This window comes from Diorhabda sublineata, chromosome 1 (assembly GCF_026230105.1).
Source record: "Diorhabda sublineata isolate icDioSubl1.1 chromosome 1, icDioSubl1.1, whole genome shotgun sequence".
In the NCBI taxonomy this organism is placed as follows: domain Eukaryota; kingdom Metazoa; phylum Arthropoda; class Insecta; order Coleoptera; family Chrysomelidae; genus Diorhabda; species Diorhabda sublineata.
Genome location: NC_079474.1, coordinates 26,637,493 through 26,660,862, shown reverse-complemented (window position 1 = coordinate 26,660,862; position 23,370 = coordinate 26,637,493). Strand labels below are relative to the sequence as shown.

At 32.7% G+C, this 23,370-nt stretch overlaps 1 protein-coding gene across 6 annotated transcripts in view; it reads right to left on the bottom strand.

Moving 5' to 3' along the window:
* LOC130448965 (CUGBP Elav-like family member 4) overlaps positions 1-23,370 on the bottom strand; it is a 1,535,225-nt gene that overhangs the window by 29,325 nt on the left and 1,482,530 nt on the right. For all 6 annotated transcript variants that reach the window (XM_056786625.1, XM_056786830.1, XM_056786759.1 and 3 more), the window contains 3 exons: positions 12,676-12,819; positions 2,686-2,827; positions 1,890-2,057 (listed from right to left, as the gene is read on the bottom strand). In XM_056786625.1, the coding sequence (XP_056642603.1) occupies positions 1,890-2,057; positions 2,686-2,827; positions 12,676-12,819 (454 nt within the window). The remainder of the gene's footprint in view (positions 1-1,889; positions 2,058-2,685; positions 2,828-12,675; positions 12,820-23,370) is intronic.

Here is a 23,370-nt window from a genome sequence, read left to right as displayed (position 1 = left end):
TACACTTATTTTTTATTTGTGCTTTTAGGTCTTCGAAATTTTACTTAGAAACTTATACCAGGATGATTCAAGAAATCCTAACCTGACCTAGAGATGGTGGTATTTGAAAAAAACCACTGTATTAGAAAGAACCCAATCTATACAGCACATGTTTCTAGTTTGAGGATATCACATTTTTTTATATTTGTTTGGCAGCCATCAATAGTGAACGAATTTGCGTGAGATAATTTTTCATTGACTATATTGATTTAGACAAAATTATTAACGAAGAATATTATGCGAACTTCTTGCAGCGTTGGAGCGAAATAATCAAGCCAAATCGGACGCATTTGGGTGAGAAGAGAGTGTTGTTTTATCAAGGCAATACACCAGCTCACACATCCGTTGCTAATTTATGCACTCTATTCACCAGATTTAGCCCCCTCTGATCATTTTCATTTTTTAGACGTGAAAAAATGGCTCGGTGGTCGAAGATGTTTCAGCAATGAGTAGGTGATGGCAGTTTATAGCTATTTTGCGGAACTTGACCATTTTTAGTATAAAAAGGGTATTGAACTTATTGAAAATCGTTGGAAAAGTCATTGAAACTAAAAAAAAGATTACGTTGAAAGATAAATATATTTTCTTCGTTGGGCCAGGTACTTCTGGGACCATCCTCGTAAAATACAGAGAAATCCAGAAGAATGGAGACCTGAGGAATTTGCTGGCCATTTAATAAGTCTTATTCTACCTATCTATAGAAATACAGTATCAAAAACATGAGTAGATTTTGCTAAATGGGGAAATACACCATCTTGTTCAAACCATAAATGTCTAGTTGTGACAAGTTAGGAGCAGAATAAGCCAATTTAGGTACTTATTCTTCTTTAAAGAATTTCAAATGTCGTTCTCTCAGAATACCTGTCAAACTTCTGATTACGGCTTTTCTAGCGTAGAATCTCTTGAACGTAAACGTAGATTCTTTAGAAGAACATTTTTCTTCATAGTGAAAAATGCGAAATTATAACATCATCACCAATCTGCCTGGTAAATACAAAAACAGTTACTGTTAATTCTGAAGACCGTTTTTCCATTAGAATAGCGTATGGTTTGAAGAGATAATAGGAAAATATTGAGTACAGTTCTTATCCCAAATTAACATCAAATTTTTCCTTTCTCATAAAGACAATTGAGACCTAAAATTTTAACGTGATAATACACAACATATTCTCCTTGACTTAAGTGCTACTTCACCCAAACTACTACCTAGTTCTGAAATCTTATTTAACCAACAAAATCTTTCAAACTAAAGTTAACGAGAATGTGTTCAAAGTTTTGTTATTGCAGTCGGGTGCCACAAGGTAGCGTACCTGAGACGCTACTTCACATACTGTACACATCAGATATACCAGAGACATAGTATACAACAACATAAACATTCTTAGACACAGTCATCCTCTCTACTGATCAAGAACAACAATCAGTAACAAGGAATGTTTAGGCCCATCTTAACAAAAAGAAAATCCAATGTCTCACGAGAAAACAAATAACTTATCTACAAGTCTGTCATCAAACCTATATGGACATGAAAAATTGAACTGTGGGGTTGTTAAATATTATCTTGAAATCCCCATCACACATTCTCTGTCAACTAGTAGATGCTCCATCACACCATTAATGTGGACCTGGAAGTGCCCAAAGCATAAGAAGTTATTTAAGAGAGGCTAATCAAATATTATAAAATCATGAGAAATCAACCAAATCAACGAACTGCTGGAACCAAAAAACACAAAAAACATTGGCCAATAAACTTAGTTCAACGTATTTGAAGTTAAATCATGGATGTAAAACAAAGAGTGTAAAAAAATATTCTGATTTCACTAAAAGTTTCTTATATGAAAAAAACTTACGTGCTTGGTAAGTTTGAGGAGGGATTCCGTTAGTGTATACTTGCTCCTGACCACCTGGTTGGCCGTTAGGAGTTTGTGCCGCCATATTGAACGTTGGCATTGTCGGAGAAGGTAAACTTGGAATTGCACCATTAACGGGTTGGCTGTTACCTGCGCCAACAGGTACATCTGGAAATATACAAACGTTCTTAGAATTGTGGTTATCATAAAATTTAACTATTTGGATAATACAATTCCATAAATAGTAATAAACGCTGAATCTTCTCCTCATTTATGTTCTTGTGAGCTTCTCTTTTCACTTTTAGACAAAACATGTGTACAAATACAGCTAATAGGAGACGTATAAAGGTTAAAAAGAAACAATTAGTACCAATTGACTAATATTATTATGAAATCGTCTACGACATGGACTGTGAAGCCGGTCTTGTTCGGTTATAATGAAAGTCTAAAATTTGGCGAATCCACCAGTTCGTTTGATGTTTGTTTTTACACATATTTTAATCATTGCGGCGTCTTTGATATGTTTTTTTATACAGATATATATTTGAGCTTGTTTAGCAGCGAAAGTCACTTTATAATTGAATGTCGAAACGGAACGTAAAAGTAGCCGGTCAATTTAAATAAATTAGAAAAATTGCTCTAAGAATAGTGAATAGTTAATTGTATGAGTAAGTTAGTTAAGTCTAGTGTGAGTGTCTTAATAAATTAGGTATGTGTTAAAATTTTCCTCGCCGTTGAAAAACAGTTTTAATAAATAAGGAAAAGATTACAATATATATGTATATTGTTAGTATACCTGAGGCTGGTTGTAATGCCGAATTCGCCATTCCATTTATTGCATGAGGTAGCTGCGTTGCTATCGCAGCCATTGGATTAATATACGTTCCTTGGGCTGTAGCAGCTGCCATTATAGCAGCTTGTTGTTGGAACAAATCAGACTGAAAAAAAATTACCAAGATATCAATGAAAAATGCAACTAGAACTCTTGACAATCTGATACTGATATCAAGCACTTGGAAAGTCATCTATTTAACTATCAGAAATGCTATATATTATTAAATGCTGATGAAAAAATGTTATTTCAGCTCTTCTCAGTTGTAACAACCTAATTAAGATAGGTAGTTCAAGTTGTGGTATAAACTTTCAACAACTGTTACTAGTTAAATTTTGATTCGAACTATATAGTTCAAAAGTTTAGTAACGACTTTGTAACCATCGTAATGTTTTAAGAAGTATTCGAACTAGACATAAACAATGTTATTAGTTAGCTTTGAGGTTTAGTTGGTTCCCAGATAAAACTAAATTTCAAATGATGAAGGAAAAGTGTCGTACTACGAATATAATTTTATTCCGTCTTCATGACAATAATATGAATATGGAATCATGAATTTTGGAATCTGTTAATAGATTATTACGTAACAAGCTTTGTACGGAACCCATTACGCACGAAGTGAAAAATTTCGAAACAGCGAATGCGTGAATTTCACGACTGGTTAATGGGTTACGACTTTGGTAACATGTTCTACTTTCTTGGATTGAAGAATGTATAAGTATAATAACATTCGAGGGCATCACACTTTTAATCCAATATGTTTCCCGTTAGTATTTAAAGTATGGAGGATTGGAAAGAGAGCTCTGTGTAATAATTGTCTTTATTTCGATTAAATACCAACTGTATTGAAATTTGGAAATGTACAGGCGCCATTTTTAAAACATCTCTCCGCCTACAAATTTGAAAAATGAAAAAAATACGTTTTCTAATAAATCTGATAATTTTCGTTTTACTACGTTATCTATTTGCAACCCGTTTACATCTCTCTTTTCAGAATAAATGCCTATAGTGGGAATTTTGACCTTGGTATGTGCATTGAAATGTTCGTAATTTACAAAAATATTCATTGACTTTTTCACATAATTATTTAAGAATCTTTGTCGTACTGCCGTACTGTCGTACGCGCTGTGATCGCCGTAATTGGGCCGATCCCCCTTCCCACTTCTGTGCAGGTATCACATAAAGTCTCCATATCCAGACAAAAATTACATAAGATTATATCCAACTTCGCCGTAGTACCTCTCTAGACAAGGCTGCCCACATTGTATCAAACGCTTCGTCCACTATTCATTTTGATATTACCAATAATTTTTCTTCCCTCTTTTCTAAACTCATTCCCATTCTTTTCAGAGGTATATCGTCTTCCTCTTCAAAGCAAGAAGTTTTACTGAGAGGAAGCTGAAAAGACTTTAAACCTACATCCACTTCAATATTTCTACGTATTCAGGACATCGGCACAGGTGTGTACAAGAGGATCGACTGGATTGTGCTCATCAGCAACTGTTTCTTATCCGCCGCCGGTCCACAGAGTTGAATATTAACTTTCTCAATGAGACCTGCCTCCAGAAGGAAAGGTTGCTACTTAATGTTTGAGATATTGCAACGAGTGTTATGTGATTTTTTTATAGATATTGGAAAAATTCATCTTGGTCAAAAATGGAATCAAATTTCGAAAATTTTCGTGCAATGATTTTCTATGACCATCCAACAAATATGCCGATCAACTCGTTTCGACTTTTGGTATTTGAGTTTCGCTGGTTTTCCGAATTCAGTCATGGTCGCACTTCACTATAGAATGAATTTCTTGTTCAAAATCGGCTGTTGTATCAGAAAACTTGTTCTACTTGTATACATACAATATTGCATAAATATTTGACTGTCAATAGATTTGTTCACGTTGGTTACAACATAATCTGACAATCGTTGATCGTATGTATATGAGACAGAAACTTAACAACAATCGTCTGTGAGGAACGACCCAAGTTCAATAAAAGTTGTTCGCACACGAACCACATCGAAGCAAATGGTCGTCCCCCTTTTTTCGGAATAACTGGACACGTCGCCACCGTTCCATTAGAGCGATAATGTAGAATGATCATTTCTGATTGGTACACGAGCATTTGTTTGTCAGAAGTGTTGTAAAAAATCAGAGAAACCAATCGCAGAAGATGATCCATTTTCCGTTTGTGAACAGTCAAAACATCGAATTGATGAGTCATCCACCGTACTGTCCTTGTTTGGCACCCAATGATTTTATCCTATTTCCACAGATCAAAAAATAAATTGCGTGATGTGTATCTATACCTGAAGATGTGGTTGATGCATTCAAATCACATGTTTTTGAGGTACCTCAATCAGAATGGAAAAAATGCTCCGACAATTCGTTTAAACGAATCGAAAAGTGTAATGATCCTAATGGAGAATATTTTGAAAAACAAGGAAGCCACATATAATTGTAAATAGTTGTATTTATTTGTCTCACTCAAAACTTGAGTAGCAAACCTCGTACATCGTCAGCATATCGTACCATCAACGACTCTTCGGTCACCTGTTGTCGCAATAGATCGTTGTATGCGACATGCCATAAATCATTTCGTCCTGCTCGAAAGGTTTCTAATCTGGAATAGTGAAAAATTACCTATATCGCAGCTGCTTCTTTTGACTTTTATTTTTTCCAAGTACTGCAATTGTAGAAAATAATTCTGTGAATAACAAAAAAATCTGAGAAAACGGAACGGTATGAAAAAAATAATCATTACCCTTTTACGTTCATGTGATAGTTCATCTGGATTGACGTGCTTCACAATGAAGATTTTTGGTGTTCAAACTATTACAGTGAATACGAAGGCACTGTATTAGTGGAGCGGTGAATCATGTCTGAAGAGTAATCAATCATTTTTATATCGTTGAAATTCTCTAGAGCAGTGGATCTTGGCGTGTATTTGCTGTCTGATAAAGAGTTTTAAGCTAGAAATATATTATAGACACGAACTGTAGGATGATATTTAAATATATATAGTTGACTCGAACAAAAACGGAAAATTAGGATTACGAAAATGTAATCAAACTGAGAGAAGAGTTTTCTCATGTAATGTCCACTGTTTTAAGTTATATTTTGAAAAAATATTACGATGATATTGGAAAGAGCGATATATTAGTATCTCTTTACTTGCTGTTTTAAAGTTGTCCAATTAGCTAATAATAAGTACATACTTCATTTCCTACCGAATTTTTATATAATTAAATATAATTAATAATCTTCGCTGATACTTCATCGATGCAGCACATTCTGGAATCTGACTTCGCAAATTCTCATGCCAAATTGAACATTACTTTCATCAAATGGAAAGATCTTATATTGTAAATTGAATCGAACTCTTTATAAAGCGCCGTCACTCATTAAGAAATTAATAAAAACAGTGTATAAGTTATTTAAACTTATAATTCAGTAGCAACTTCGAAACCGCCCTAATGTTTTAACAAGAATTTAAACTCAATATAAGCTATATTATTAGTTAGCTTTGAAGTAGAGACTGCGTCAAAAAGTTATTGTTCTACAAAACCGCAAACAAGACAACATCCAAAATTCCTTTAGAAATTATTAAACCCTTAATTTCCCAATGCTCGAATTAAAAGTTTATAACACTCTTTCAAGGCTGTTAAGTGTTAATAAAATGCTGTTTGTTTTGGAGGGCGTGATTGAATTTCAGAAAATTAAGCGTTCACTTAAATATTTGGAAAATATTTACGTTTGTTGAAATTGTACCAATATTCGTTGTTGGAATTTTAGAACTGTAACAAGATAAGCAACTATTAATTATGACATCTAACTATAGCCGAAGATTGGTTTCAATTGTTGTTTTAAATTGTGAAATATAAATATTACATTGAAATCTCTAAAATTTTGAAGCTTTGTAATATTTGTGAGGTGAGATTTCAGAATTAAAAAAAAAACATTTCATCAGTTGTCCTTTATTTTAAGATGTCATTTTCACTGTTATCAGTTTCAACAAAAGTTTGAATGTGTTCTGCGATTTGTAGAATTTTTGGAATTGGCTACGATCTTATCAAAGTATGAGAATGCATGATTCGATGATGAAATCTGTAGGTTTGGCATCAAATTGAACAATGCTAAAGATATATCTGAAAAATATAATTTTGGTCCATAGGACATTTATTATTCATGTAATGAAGGGACAACGATGTGAATTCCAGAGATTCATTATGCAAAGAGAGATAGAGGATGAAATAGGTATAGGACGGCAGAGAATTTCATGGCTGCGAAACTTAAGGGAGTGTGTCAACTTAAACTTAAACCAATTGTTTAGAGCAGCTGTGAATAAAATACAAATAGTCATGATGGTTGCCAGCCTTCGTCCGAAGATGGCACTTTAAGAAGAAGAAGAAGGACATTTATATATTCAATTAGACAGAGATCAGCACTTTTGAGTTGATGATTGGTGCTCAATCTGAGTGCATACCAATGACACAGTCAAATCGATGGATGAAACCATTCAAAGATGCATATTTTGGAGTTTGGAAGTTTTGGATGAGGAAAATTTCGAAGCAATAATAAAAGAATAACTGTCATGGTATCGAAAGCTTTCACTCGTATTGCATGATGTATCAGAATGAATGTCAGTGTACGGGAATTCTGCCTCTAAATCCAAATATACCACTGAACTCTGGCAACAAAGACTAAACCTCCTGTATGTAAAATGAAACAACCAAAGGGCAAGATAATATAAATACTAACTAAAACTAATATAAAGTCGACTGTAACTTCAAAGAAAACGACACAAATATAAAAATTATCAGTGACCAAAAAAAAAGTTTGCTCATTGAGTCACGAATCTTGTGCTAATGTTGAAGAAGACTCAGATATCTAGGAATGTGATTTTTGCAGGCGGTACCTTCATTTGAAAATATCTTAATTAACCTATTTATAATCAATAGTCCCCTCCACGAAGTCAAACCGTATAATTCAGACAATAACACTGTCTGACGCGTGTTTTGATAACCAAGGTATCGTCTTCAGATACTGAAGATAAACAGTTTACCTTAAGTGTAATTGTGACTGTTGGTGTGGGAAATGAAACTACAAAATATTGTGATCTCTGCAGCTTGGCGGTACAAATGTGATTTTGTAAAAAAAAGTTTTTCTTGATAAGAAGCAGAAAGCATCACTTCAAATTCAGTGTCTTCATTCGCAACCCGTTTTAACCCATATACCGCTTTTAAAAATTGATATCGGATGATTGCATTTTAACCATTGGACCAATTGTATTTTAACCATTGGACCATGCACAACTTTGTATGAGAAGTAACTTTTTTTCATAAAACCACCAATAAAAAAGTTTTCTATGTGGTTCCAACTTCCAAGTAGATTAATTGTACAAATTTTAGGGAAAGATACAATTTTCTCAATTCAATTCAATAATTTTTAAAGCTTTTCCTAGCAATCAGTTTATATACTAGAAAGAAGATTCCAGCAGTTTCTCTTTGTCACACGAAAAATCATAAGCGGCTTACCTCGCTGAATCAGCAACCCGATATATCTAGTATCAAATTACTTCATTCAAATTTCAACAAATTTCAATACAAATATATCCTATTCACTTTTTCACAAGATTTCACTTCTACAGAAACATTAAATGAGTTTATATTTAATAAAATACACAGCAGAAACTTTAACCAACTGAACTGAAACCAAAGTAAGCAGGTAATCTGATTTTCACGATTCTGCTACAAACATTTAAACCAGGTGATTCACAGGAATTGTACAAAGATTCTCCAAATTAATCTTCTGTGCTCTAAAAGCTTCTCCCAATATTTGCGCTCTGAATTTCTTTGATGTTACTACACTAGATTTAATATCTGGAATATTTCTGCGAATGCCAGCATTTATAATTATTCCAGCTACTACCAAATCTGCCAAATGAATATGTTTCCTTATAAAAAGCTCTCAGGTATATAATATACTTTGAATTTTATTTCGTCTGTGTGAGCTTTCGATTTTTGAATGCAAGAGGTTTATATCTGATATTTTTTGAGTCGAATTATTATTTCATATTTCTACGATGCACGTATTGAAAATAACGGTAAATTGAATCTGGATATTTTCTTCGTTTCAATTAGCAAGTTCAATTCAGAGTTTACTTAAACAATCTATTTAAAAAGAATTATCAGTCTTGAAGAAAATATTACAAAACATTTAGAAATTATAAAAGCCGGAGAGGTCTAAATGTATAGAAATATATAGTGCGGCAACAAAAACGATATGAAATTGGTCGATTTCTATTCTAAACAGAGACATCTTACCCCTAAATGTCGTAAATCTCCATTTCTTGGTAACTACTTCCACGAAAATTCAAATAGGGAAATTATTGTGAGTCAGAATGAAAATGAAAAGTCGAGTATTCAAGTTAGTGTATCTTTTCTTTATTTTTATCTCATTTATCGAAATAATAAGCGTTAGGTATTTTGAATAATACTATTTTCCTCTAAAGCCTAATTCAACATTTCACTGTATAATTCCTAATTAAAATGAAATAATAAAAGATGTATATTGTGTGAACGAAAAGTCCAATAATAAGATATAGTATTAATTCAAAGTAGATGCTTTTCAAGTATATATGAATTTAAATACCGTTCGTCACTTTGTCAAATATTTTTAAGAATATCTTTCTTATTTGGCACCATGCTGGAATCATAACTTCACTCTTTTAATAAGTCCAACTGTGTGACTTCTACGAGGTATAGCTATAAAACATTCTTATACTTACAGTGCTAAAGAAATGTGAATAAGCTAATTGTCAGTGAACAATAGTTGTTACTATGAAACCCACACTTACGAATACAGTACACTATTGTGAACAAATCTTTATACCTTATAGCCGTTACCTTAATTCGTATCAGAGTTGGTTTTTTTGTGTAGTAGGAAAATATTGGGTATTACCATCTATTTGTTGTGAAAATTCATTATCATCCACCTGAATAAAACTAGAAATGAAAGCTAGAACTTGTATGTGTAGAGTAGAAAATGTTTTTCACATGCACGGGTTTTTGAGTGGTGACGCGTTAAAGAAGTTCTAGACGATTTCGCCTTGGGTTACCCTTTCACGTCAGAAACTAATGACATTATCGAAAAATTGGTAATCTGATTCCATCTGACGATTGTTCGTCATAGGTTTTTCATCAAATTATATACACACATAAATATTCTTAATTTTTTTAGGTATCTTCTGTTCCAAAATTAGTTTTTTTAATAATTTTTAAAAGATTAGTAAATAATTAACTAATTTTGATAAAGACTTAAAAAAAGTCGAAACGTCAATTTCTCATCAATATTTAGAAAATTATTAAAAACAACTAAAATTGAAACAGAAAAGACCTAAAATTAAGAACAGAAATATAAATACCATTCTTTTGTTTATTCCTAGCCACGTGTTCGTCCTTGTAATTCATTTCTGTGTAAATATTGTCTTAAATTGATGTGTAAATAATATATTTGACTAAAATCTGATACTTTAGCTTCAACGTAAAGTTTATCAGTGGTGTACTTGTTATTCTTGTTCAGGAGTAATTTCAAAAATTTATTTCGTAGTGCCTTTTAATGTGTTTTTGAAGCACTCCTCCAGCCTATAGTGAGTTAATTCAAATTTTCAGTAGTAGATCAATCGTATTGTTGTTCTCCGGATCTTGCCTCTCGCAATTTCTATCTTTTTTTAGAGGAATCTATATAGAAATAGATGATATTTACATTCGTTGTAGTTGTGGAAGAGAAAGTGGTAAACATTCTAGGAAATATGATGGAGGAAGACTTCCAACCCTGCTTTAAAAAAAGGAAAATTTGCGTTAAAAAAAGAGTAGGAAAAATGTTGATGGTATTAATGAGTGAGATGTTTAATTGAAAATTCTAAATATTTCACATTTATATAATGATGATCAATCAGCAGGTCGTGGTAACAAATTGTTCTAGTCTAAAAAAATTTGTATATAATCATTTTACTATTGAAGATACAGTAAAAGGATATGTGAAGATGCCTCGTCTCTTTAAAATATTTTTGAACTGATGAATTCTATATGTATACGGAATTGCTTTTTAAAATTCGCCTGGCAACACATTGACTGAACTCCAAATTATTTTCCTGATTTTCTTTTATATCCAGAGTTGTATTTGCAATAACTTGTCATGAAACGTTTACCTCCACTTTTTTTTCGTACTATACCGTTTTGAAATTAGTCCCAGAACGATTAACATGATCGTTTTGATATTATTGAGGTGTGAAAATAGTTTTTATAGAAAGGAGATTGTTTCCAAAATTCTGCGTTGACTTATTTCAAATAATTCCTACCTCTGTTAAACAAAGAATTGAACTCGCAATGACATGTTCTAAAACTACTGTTTTATTTCTAATTAGTTTTCGAATGTGCCTAATTTTTACATAAAAATGTTCGTATCGCTTATGAAAAATTTTACAAGCAGTACAATCTATATTCTTTATAGAAGCAAAAACTCTTATTCTTATTTGACAAAAACGTAGGTTTGATAGAGTTTCTCAATTTAACGGAAGCTTTGAATTCTTGAATTTGTTTATCAATTGTCTGTCACTTGATTTAACACATAGTCAAATTTCTTATGAATTTTCTCTATCATGAATTGTTATACATAATATTTTTCCATTCCAATTTTTCTCGGTAATAGTGAAGAGAGGAATAGAGATATGTATGAAAATTGAAGATAAGACTGGAAATTGTCCCCCTTGAAATAAAAATCCACCTTGCGCCGAACTCTATACAATAATAAAAAAGGAGCAATCACTCTACTGACTAATTGAAGAATAGTATTTAGCTATTGAGAAATACTCGTGAAATTTACGTATTTATGTTAACATACGGTAGAAAAATAACTTTTCAGCCATAAATTCTCTTGAGTTCAATATTACCGAGAAGCAAAACAATAACAATTCCAGAGTCAGACTCAAGAGAGTACGAAACAGATTATAATGATGTTCCAATGTCAATATAGGGGAAAAATGAATAACCATCTGCTGAGAAGTTAGGTAGGATTGCTTTTATCTCCAATAATATTTACCTGTATCATGAATTCATCCAGCCATGGATAAGTGTAGAAAAGGAATTAGATTAAATTAAGTGAAAATATCAACAATTCGATATTCTGATGAAAAAAATTATAACCAATTGGATTGGGACTGATTGGAAATGGATAAATATATCAAATCAGGGCTGAGTAACTTTTTGTGTAGACAGGACCAGATTACTGTTAACTTGTTGGAGGAAAATTCACAAATATTAAAAATAACCTTAATTGGGAAAATTGGAAACATTTATTTCTTGTATTATTTAATATCAATTTTAAGAGAATTACTTGAATTAGTGAGCATTAATAGTTATCAAATAATAGTAATAAATGAAAATAACAAATTTCAATTATTATATCGTCTGATGCTGTATGGATTTTGATAGCAATTTAATATCCAGTGCTCGAACACAAGTTGCTTAGGAAAGTAAAATAATATACTGAAATGATTTTAACCCCTTTGTTCACAATTCGCATTAAACTTTTGAAAGAAGGTTTGTTGAAAATTTCTGATTTTATGAGAATTATTATTATATCTCGAATCTGTAATTTCCAATTTTTCATTTGAACAAAAAGCTAGTATATTGGATATAAGGGAGAGAAAAAATTGAATTAAGGGTATCCCAGTGAAAATAAACATTGTTTGCGAAAATGTATTACAAGCACTGAAATTAATTAACATAAGTATCGACAACTATGGAAGGGAAATGATGAGCCGGGAATAAAAGTTTCTAATGAAATTATAATTTTTTGCGGAAAATAGAAAGGAAAATATCAGTTTATCCTATACAAACAAAAGTCTCTCTTCAATATTTCCGAATTATTGCAATACCGTTGCATTTATATCTTACCTGTGCATAAGCTCCATAAGCCCCAAACTGGTTAAACACAAAAGGATTGAGAAGACTCATATTACCAGCCATCTGCTGCATACGTCGAAGTTGTCGTTCTTTTTCAGTATCTGCAAACTTCACTACTAAACTGGAGGAAGCTCCCTGAAATAAAAAAATGATTTATAGATTGACAGTGGATCATAATGCTAGAATATTGTAAAGCTGGCATAGATAAACATGCATCGGTGTCAATAAATGATTGCAATTTGCTTTACTCTTGCTCTTGTTGATGTGACATCATCAACAAGAATGTACACAATCATTTCGAACGTCTCTATCCTCGCAAATTCTCCGGCCGTTTCTTTTTATTTCACGTATTTTTCGCATTCTTACCAAATAGTTCATTCTGAATTAGTATCTTTACCCATTTCGATAAGTTTCATCAGTAGATGATCTTTCATGTTTCAATTGAAGTCCCCTATATCATTTTGTCGTTCCCCATCAATTCAAAGAGATCAAACAGACATTATAACAATCAGGAGTTACAGAATAGTTATTTTCCTAACAAGTGCGGAAAGTGCTACTTTCCCGCACGCAACTGCGGAAAGTGATAATTTCCCGCACGCAACTGCGGCGCGGAGTTCGGGCAAGCGGTCAAGCGCAGGAAAGACACTTTACGCGTCTTACGAGTTAGGAACATTATTTTTTCTACGACCGTATATACAAAAAAGTATACCAACCCATTTTTCTAAAATTATTTTATTCCAACAAACATAATAATATACAAAACTTCAACTAAAAACTACTAATTATTATACGTATGAATATTGAAAACACAATTTGTTGTATTCTGTAGACTAGTCAGAATTGCCGGTCCAGTGGAGTTATTTGGATTCAACTGGAAGGTAGATGACGTCGATGAGGATGTCATCGGTTGCATGTCGCATAAAGATGACGATGACGGTGACAGCAACGGTTTTAAGTCATTTGGCTGGTAACAGCTGGGAATTAGTTTCATTTACAGCCTTCAAAATGGCTTCGGGAAGTTCTTCGTTGGATGAATCCATTAATATTATTGTATGGGAATCGGTTTAATGTGGTTTAATTTAGAAGAAGATTGCACTTATTCGGTAACTTCCAAGACATTTTGAACAACTTTGACGTTTTAGTAACAATTACATGGTTATATTCCCGCACCAGAGACACTTTCAAAACTAAAATGCGTGCGGGAAAGTGGGTTAAAACGCACGGTCGTAGAAAAAATGTGTTGTATAACTCTTCTAAATCATAAAGAACCTGTTACATTTTCGAATTAATATTTATCAATAAAACTGTTGAAAGTGAAAATATTAATATTAGAAAGAAAAAGCTTATTAATACTTTTCAAATGTTTCAGCAGAATTAATTACTAGTAACGAGAAGTGTGCGTATTAGTCGATGAAATAGAGAACAAAACATAGGAATTTCTGAGCATTTTCCATTTCCAGTTCATAATTTTTGTTCACAAAATTTTCTGAAGCTTTCTCGAATCGAATGTACTTTGTTGCATTTTGATCCGTCTCACTACTCAGACGTATCTAGGTTTTGCCATTTTTTGTGCTTAAGTCTTCGACTATATACGAAACAAGTAATAATATCTACTATTTTAGAGTGTCCATTATCCAGAAGAATGATTTTCAAAGGAATGTTCACTCACAATAATTAGACAATACGGTTCACGTACGTTATTTCCACGAAGTCATATTAATACGCCAACTCTTATTTGAATGTACACAACCAAACTTTTTCATTGTACGCTTTCGTTTCTCATTTGTAACCTTTCAAATCGCACGATCTGCAATTTTCGACAACAGTCATTTCTTCTCCCTTTTGGATTTCTCTCGCTCTACCACTCAAAGATATCTATTAGAAATCTTTAAATCCCGGTTCGTCGGCTGAAGAGCTCCATCCAATTCCACACGTCTTCTCACAGTATCTGGACGTGGACGAGAACGTTGAGGAGAAGCGACATTCTGTTATTGAATACCTCGGGACATCATCCCTTCACCAACCCCCTATATTTCTTAGTTTAGTAGTAGACAGGCACGGATTTATCGACATTCTCAAATTTATCCAATGTTAACATTGAAAAGAAAATGGAGAATATAATATAACACTTAATGTATACAATAAAAGTCGTTAGTAGAAGGAGCAAAAATTAATATTCAATACACTATGTAGTGATAGTGATAAATTATGTTCATATCTAATAAAGATTATTGATAGGTGTGATTAACTTCTATATTTGAGAGCTTTAACGAGACATTGTTGATTTTCTTGTAAAATCTAACATTTACACACTCTAAACTATGGGTTCGAAATGTTTTATGATATTTTATTCCACCATTACATTAGGTTTGGGAGATTATAATTCTAATCAGTTGGACATTTTTCCATTTTTTCTAATAGTCGAAGTCGTATATTTCTAGTAAGGAGCATTCAATCGAGTCATGCTGTACGTAGTAAAGTAAAATATTATTGAGTAGAAAGTAACGTCAATTGTTTACGAATTCAAGAGAGAATCTATTTTGACAATGGAGATGCCAGATATTCACTTTCTTCACATCTGGTTTCTTAACTTTGGCGGAGGAAAACCTTCAGTTCAAAGCTGGCTACACTTTTGATTGAACTATTGATTATCTTAGACTGTTAGAATTGATAAAAAGAAAACGCATTGTCTCCTATCAAGACAAGACTTCGCTGATTTGTCAAAAATCAATAGAGCGAGATTGTAAGCTTATGATCAACCGTATAGTCTTGATCTTACTCCACTAAAATATTACTTATTGTGGTTTCTGCGAAAGCTGATTCTAAGGGAGGTTTGTGAAAATTATATATGAATTCTTGAAGGAACTTCCAAGATATTCTGTACTTAGGCAAGACAATTATTCTAAAATTAATTATATTTCAAAATTGAGATAAAGCAGAAATTTGAAATATCTTGTAACGTATATTTTATGAAAAATACCAATAATACTAAATCATGCATAACTTTAAAATAGTAGAATATTCAAAGTACGCTACGAAACTTTCTGGGACCACAGCTGCAGGACTTTCAAGATTTCAACTCAAGAATATGGTTCCAACAAAACGAGACCACTTGCAATACATCAAATCAACCAGTTGAAGCGGTTAATCTATAAACTGGCCTTCCAGGAGATTCAATCTTAGCTCGCATAAAGTTTTATGTGGATACTGGTCAGTAAACGCAGTGATATCGAGAACTATATATCAGCGTTCTAGATTATCTTCTAGAAATAGTTTTTTTGTTATGCACTAGCAGATTTTATTTTATTGAATTAACAAACACCTGATATTCCTTGAGTTCACTAGTAGTTTTGGAATTTGATTATTTCAAACAATTATTTATAAAACAAAAAGTGCAAATTTAACAGAAGTTTCATGCACTGCTCAATAAATTGTCAAAACGTCTCTATGGAAAACAAAGAGTTATCGAACTTATTTCTTCTTATTTTGGATTTTAATGATGCTAGATGAAATATGTTTGTTTCAAAGAATTCATTCCAAACTCAACCTGAAAATACTAGATTTTCTTTTCATTAAAACCTGTGATTTCCAGGTGTCCACATGTCCACGTGTCGACGTGTCCACGGGAGACTCGACGGGGATGTACGTCGGGCGTGACAAAAAATGGGAGCCCACAATCGTAAGCAGGGTCTATGAAAATTTATTTGGTTTCGGTGGTGAAGAACTAAAATGTTCTTGACTTCTATATATAGGCAGAAAGAACCTCAGCGACTGTTACTCGTAAAAAATTGCATTTCCATATCCAGTACAACGCGTCCTGTCCGCAACGCTTGTTGAGACTTGCAAATTAATATGACTTGAGGTGTATGTTAAAGAGCAGATTAATATGACAGAGTGGGGAGATTGCGGCTTTTCCTTTTCAAAACTCAAACCAAATATCGATAATTTGATAATAAGTGTTTGATTTTGATTTAGTTTAATAGTTTACATATTTCAACAAATACCTACAACATAAGAAATTATACTATATTTCTTTCTGCGAATGGGAAGTAATCTGAATAAAATTCGTGAGAACTGATTGTTTCTAGCGATGTGTCACTGTGATTTCAAAAAAGTAAAGTTGGATGGAGTCACTTTTAAGATTGACTAATTTTGCTTTTTTGATTTCTACTAACAGCACAATCATTTTTTTTTAGTTGTTTTTATTATTAAAGAAATCAAGTCTAACGTTTTTTTGTTCGAAAGCTGTTAATTTATCTTTGAAACTCAGCCACAATGCAAGTTTCCATAGATAGACCAAATCTTAACTTTTTTTCGATATTTGGAAATTGGTAGTAATGTCCACCGATTCCAGCAAAATTTTTAAAGTGATCTATGAAAGAGTTTGGGTGGCATTTATTTGAACTAACCTTTATAAATAAATACCTACTAAGATTTATCGCTATTGAAAGTTCTATTAAGTCAGCGTTATTGAAGTATGTCTTGAAAAAAACGCTACATCTAAGCTTCACTTCAAGAACTTACTCTGATAAATCAAGTGAACAGGATGATGTTCATTTAACAACGTTGCCCCAACGACACCATTTATGTTGGTTGATTTACTAATGTTTGTCAAATATTGTCATTTTCTTATTGCTATGTATGGAAATCCATGAACTGGAGGAGAAATGTCAATCGTTAAGCATTAAAAAACGTTCAATTTCATTCTATCTTTCTATACTTAAGAAACTGACTTAACGATGCAAGTTTTGAAGAAACTTTTATATAAAGGAAAATTATATAAGATAGACATAAAACCACATCTAGTATATGTAACTTACGTTTAGTAGAATTTTTGGAGTTATCCTGAAACCTCTCAATACTGAGACAGATATATAATCGATAAGTTATTTCATTATTCAGTGCGAGGTTCAATTTGGGTTGTTCATGATAACAGTTCTACAAATTATTACGAACAGAACTTCCTAATTTAAATTATTTGTCTGAGCAAACAAATCAACTACCATGGTTTACATAGTATAGTGTTGGTTTCTCCAGTGGAAAATAGTCAAAATGTATTGTTTGTTGCTTGATTACATCTCAAACTCAAATTACAGTTGAGAAATACTCATCATTGTTTTATTTTAGATATGCGTGAGAATTTGGACACATTTTTTCATTATACACATCCAAGAAAATAGCAAATATTGTAAGTTTGTCATTAGCAGAAATAGAAAGGAAATTGAGTGGAATAAACAAGAACAGATCTAGTAGGAAAATGTGGCAAGAAATCAACCCCTACCTATCTTAAATATCTCAAAAAAAACCTTGAAGAACACGCGACTGAAATGAACCAGATTTCATTGAGATCACACTATTATAGACAAGAGTCGAGTAAGTAGTAGAACTTAATAAAATAGTTTCAAATTTTGCTCCACAAAAGTGGTTCGCCAACGCACTGGTGAGCAGCTCGATCCAAGCTGCTTTGTAAAGATAATTAATCAGTTGATTAGGGTAATTTCAGTTGAAGACATATACCTATATATTTTGAAATTTGGATGTGACAGACAGGACTAGTACAAATGAGTACCAGAAAATCGGTTACTATCACTCAAAGAATGTTTCCCTGATAATGCAAAGAAAGACTTCGTGCATAATGAGGCACCGAGCTAGAAAGCAAAAAGTAACACCTTTTCTGGCACCACTGTTTCACACCAACCGCAGCATGAATCCCACAGAAAACTTCACTAACGGGCTACCACCAAGGAGTTGATCACTACTAAGCGACAGTTATTTGAAATTCCCATCAGAGAATGGAATAACAATATAAAACTTCAGCATCATGCAAGAGTTTGTTTAGAGATCAGTGATTTAAGCGAAAGGCGGCTGCACTTAATTTCAACAGTGATTTTATGAGATTTGATTCAATCTAATTCACTTTCATATACATATAAATCGCTTCTATTATGCAAAAGTTATTTTTATGACCCTACAGGTCCTATAATCAATTATTTATTCAGCAAAACTTACAAATAACGGAAGCTCTAAATACTGACGCTAGTAAGGTCACCAAAGGTATCTTGTTTCATACTAGTATGTATCAGTTTTCGTGTTTTGATTTAATTTTTTACTACAGAAATGTCACTTCATTTTTTTTCGGCTTATGTTTCAATCTATCATATTTCAGACATTTTAAGTCTTGCTCAGTTTCATTTACAGTATTAAAAATGTACTTTTCCATAAAAATAATCCACCATATTCAGTAAACTTGCTCTCATAATACACATTTGACCTATATTTTCTTGTTTGGAAGGATTATTTGTCACGTACTGAATTTGAGTTTTATTACATTTGCTCACACTGATTTGAATATTTCCGACATTAATATCCCAAATAATGTTTTTGGAAAAAAATAATATGCCTTCAGCTATAAAAACGAATAGGAGGAAAGCTGCGTAATGAATAAATGAAATAATTGCGCAGTATAGTATATTATCAAATTAATTTGAGGTTGCAAAAGTATTTATAACTGCTAGAAAAATATATTTTATTCCAATTTTTTCATTTATAAACGGCAGGTCCTCCTCTGAAATGGACCTGATATAAAGGAGGGTGATGGTTCGTCAACAGACCGTACGATGAGGAGAAAGGGTCACATTCTCTACATCCGAACGAGTTAGTATATAAATTGTTGCTTATCGATCGGCAAAACGCTCCAATACCAACGTCGTCGACTCCGGATGGAAGAGCAACATGCATTTTGTGGATTATAAAAGGGTGTAATTGTATAAGTGAGAGATTCCTGATGGAATAAAATGATTTGTTCAAAAACTGGGACTTAATTTCCATACCCCATCATATACACAAAAAGGGACAAAGCTTTATAAATTGCTGGATAATATGTGGAGATTATCGAGAGAACCATTTTTATATTTCCCTTTAAGGCTATTCCGAGTTTACCCACACATTCATATTGAAAAATTTCATTTGTCAATATCATTTTGGAAACAACCGAGTTAAATCGGTGATTCTTAAATTTATCGCAGAGTGGGCGCTTTGAAAGTTCTGTGGTGGCAGTTGCATCACCTCTTCTCATTATGTTTACAATTAGATACACCCAGACATCAGTACAACAAATATTGTGAGTACTAATAATTATATATTTAGGGTAAGAGCACATACATCTAGTTGGACTAGATGTCATTCACCTTGAGTAGAATAGTCTCTTCTCTTAGATTAATTATTACCACAATTTTTCGATTAAAAAAATTACGATCTATCTAGTAGATAAAAAAAAACATTTGTGAGTTTGGTTGTTTCTGTTAGGATTGATTGTTCGGTTTGCTCACCGCGAAAATAATTGACCGATGTCCAAAAGAGGTTCCTGTTTGTTAATACCATTGCGGTTTTATAATATCTCAAACTGAGACTAGATAAAATAATCATAAAATGTCATCATTTTTCAGTTTCCATGGAGCACTGGTAAAATTTCTTACATTCATATGTTTATTTATTATTTAATATCTATTCCTTCTCTAGCAAGACAAGACAAGACTGGATCGCAAAGGAACTGTTAAGAAGTTACTGTAAAAAGACTGTGTAGGTAAACGAATAAAAGGGAACCTAAGCCAACAAAACAGGCGAATGGAAGTTGTCCAACTAAGAAACACAAAAAGTTGGTTTTGTGATATATGGAAGGAAGATCATGAAGAAAATACGTTAATGTCAAAAGTTCTAGCAATACAAAGCTTTAAACTGCGTCAGTTTTTAAAAAGGATTATGTTTTCCAATTTCTTTGTCAAATTTGTAAATGTAATAATTATAGATTTCAGTATTCTTGCAGTAATATATAGTCTATTTTTATGAACAAAAGGGTAATAAAACGTACTACTAATTCACGACATCATTAATCACTTGTATCGACAATTCATTTGTCATTCATTGTACTTACATAATTTATATTGTTTATTTCAATTTTTAATTTATTGTGTAGCGAACAAATTTTTTTTAGTTGTATCAAATATCACTTCAAGAAGAGCAAAAATACTAAAGGAGTAAAAAATAGCAAAGCATTCTGCTGTCTTCAGTGGAGTCTCATTATAAGAACTGAAGCTTTATTATAATAAACAATAATATAATTTTTAAATTGGAATTTTATATGAATCATCGATAGTTTTCAAAAATTACTTTGAGAATTTGAGAGAAAATTGTTATGATGATAAAAAACTGGAATATCTTACTTTTATTCATCATAAGAGAATTAATGATCCTAACCAACTTTGTGTTTAAGATAATTTACCCATTTACTTCTCTTATCCTTGCTTCTTCCTTAATCGTTCCTTATAGTTATCATAAGAATAATTTGAAAAATATTTCCATTATTAATAAATTAAATAATTGAAATGTTCTAGTTACTCTCTCATTAGTATTTAATCACCACAAAATGTAACAAATTACATTGCGATGATCTATTAACATATTTCCAATGCAATCTGTATCAATTACAATCAAATGTTCAATTGACGCCTTTGTTTGATACCAATTTTACAAGTACCAAAAACCGCAGATACCACCAAACGGAGCACTCACTACTCAACAATTTTTCATAATAAAATTTCAAATTAATTTGTTTGCTGGTGGCAGAAATTTCAACCACTTTTGTAATTGTAATTTGAGGATTTTGACCGAGCGATTTCAATCCACAAATATTACTGGTTCCCTCTTCATGAAGTTTTAAAATGAAATTGAATAAATCAGATGTTATAGTATACAACATGTATGTAATTTATCAGTTTTATTTGTTATGGGATTGATTTTACATTAGATTAGAATACCAAACGACCTCTGCACATATCTGTTAAAAAAGATAAAAATAATTTTTCTCACAACTGCAATGATAAATTATCATTTTGCTTCACCTACTGGAACACACATTCCATATTGCACATATTTTTAATAAACTTGAGGAAAAAAATCAATGTTTGAATATTTTATCAAACGAAAATTTCTTAAAATTTAACTTCGAGTAACAGAAATACGGTCAACTTTTCGATGTAGTTGCATGTGATCTTTTTCAAAGTACTTTTGAAAATCTTTAAAATGAAGGTTAGTAGAACTCTCTATCATGAAAACCAAGAAAGTTATGGTAGAAATAAAATCAATTTATATTTTTTTGTAGAAAAAAACTCAACTTCACCATTAGCAATACTACACAAATTGCGATTAAAATAAAATCCAGTAATGATTTATTTTATTCACGAACTAATTATGATTGACCGTTTGACCGAAGTTTGACCGATTGAGAATGAAAAATTTCAAAAAAAAATATGTTGAAAGTTGAAATATCATTTTTTAAATTTTTAAAACTATAGAATATACATAAAAATTGAAGAGGAACTAGAAATCATCTTTTTTTTAATAAATATTCTGCTTTTCACAAATTTTTTGTAATTTCTAAAACAACTGAGATATGACCTTACAAATGCTACCCTAACTTATGACTAGTACCATTTTCGAACCTACATGTTGCCCTCTGGAAAATAGAGGGCTAAAGAAATTTAAAACTCAAAGGTTATAGAATTACCTATAAATCTACGTTTTGAGCGACTAATTTGCTTGAAAATTAACCGAGGTATGGAAATCCTGAGAAAACTCAGGAGTAAAGGAGTAAAAATAATAGCATATGCCGATGATGTCGTGCTACTTGTTACGGGCAAACACATTATACACACATTATAAGGGCGCGTGACATAACAATCTACACGGATAGCCAAGCGGCTCTGAGATCACTATCGTCTACGGCAGTGAGATCTAGGTCAGTGATGAGCTGTCGTGAAGCCCTGTCATGGATTCGTGACCGAAATGTTAGACTCTGCTGGATACCTGGACGGAGCAATGTAGAAGGGAATCAAATGGTAGACAAACTAGCCAAATTGGGAACGACCAGGAGCGGGGACGAAGCGGTGGGCTTGCCACTACCAGCGATCAAATTGCTGTGAGACACGATAGATGGAACATTAGAGGGAGAGCACGGCAATAGATCGAGTAATAGAGACGGCTGTTTCATCTCACGCTCCTTGTGGCCGGTGCTACAGAAGAGGAAGACAACAGAACTGCTAGGTTATGGGAAAGCCTCGATCCGAAGGGTCGTAGCAGTGATTACCGGTCACTGCACAGTAGGCTCTAGAGTCAGGAAAATGGGTATCAGAACCGACGATCTCTGTGCAGAATGCAGTGAAGAGGAAGAGACAATAGAACACCTAATGTGTCACTGCACAACATTGGCGTCGAAACGACTACAATGCATGAGGAGTGAAACATTGGAATGTCTGGAAGAAGCTGCGGAGCTGGGTGTTAAGGTCCTGAACCACTCCATTGCAAACTGGAAAAGCTTGGGAAGGGGGCAAGGACCTGGCAAAGGAAGAGATAGGGAAGGGGAGTGAAATGATGCTGACTGAAAGTCAGCAAGGGCATCACAATGGGCCTAACGCCTCCGAGTGGATTTCGGCTGAAAAGTGGAGATCACCCTGTTAACCTAACCTAACCGAGATATGGCTAAAAAACTAAATACAAATTTTTCTAATTTTGGAGCAGGTAGTTTTTGGACAGGTTAGGTGAAAGTAGGCATCAGAGATATAAATAATTTTTTAATTGTTTTGTTGATTTGTTGATGTGTTATTGAATGAAATTGAAATGAAAAAATGTCAA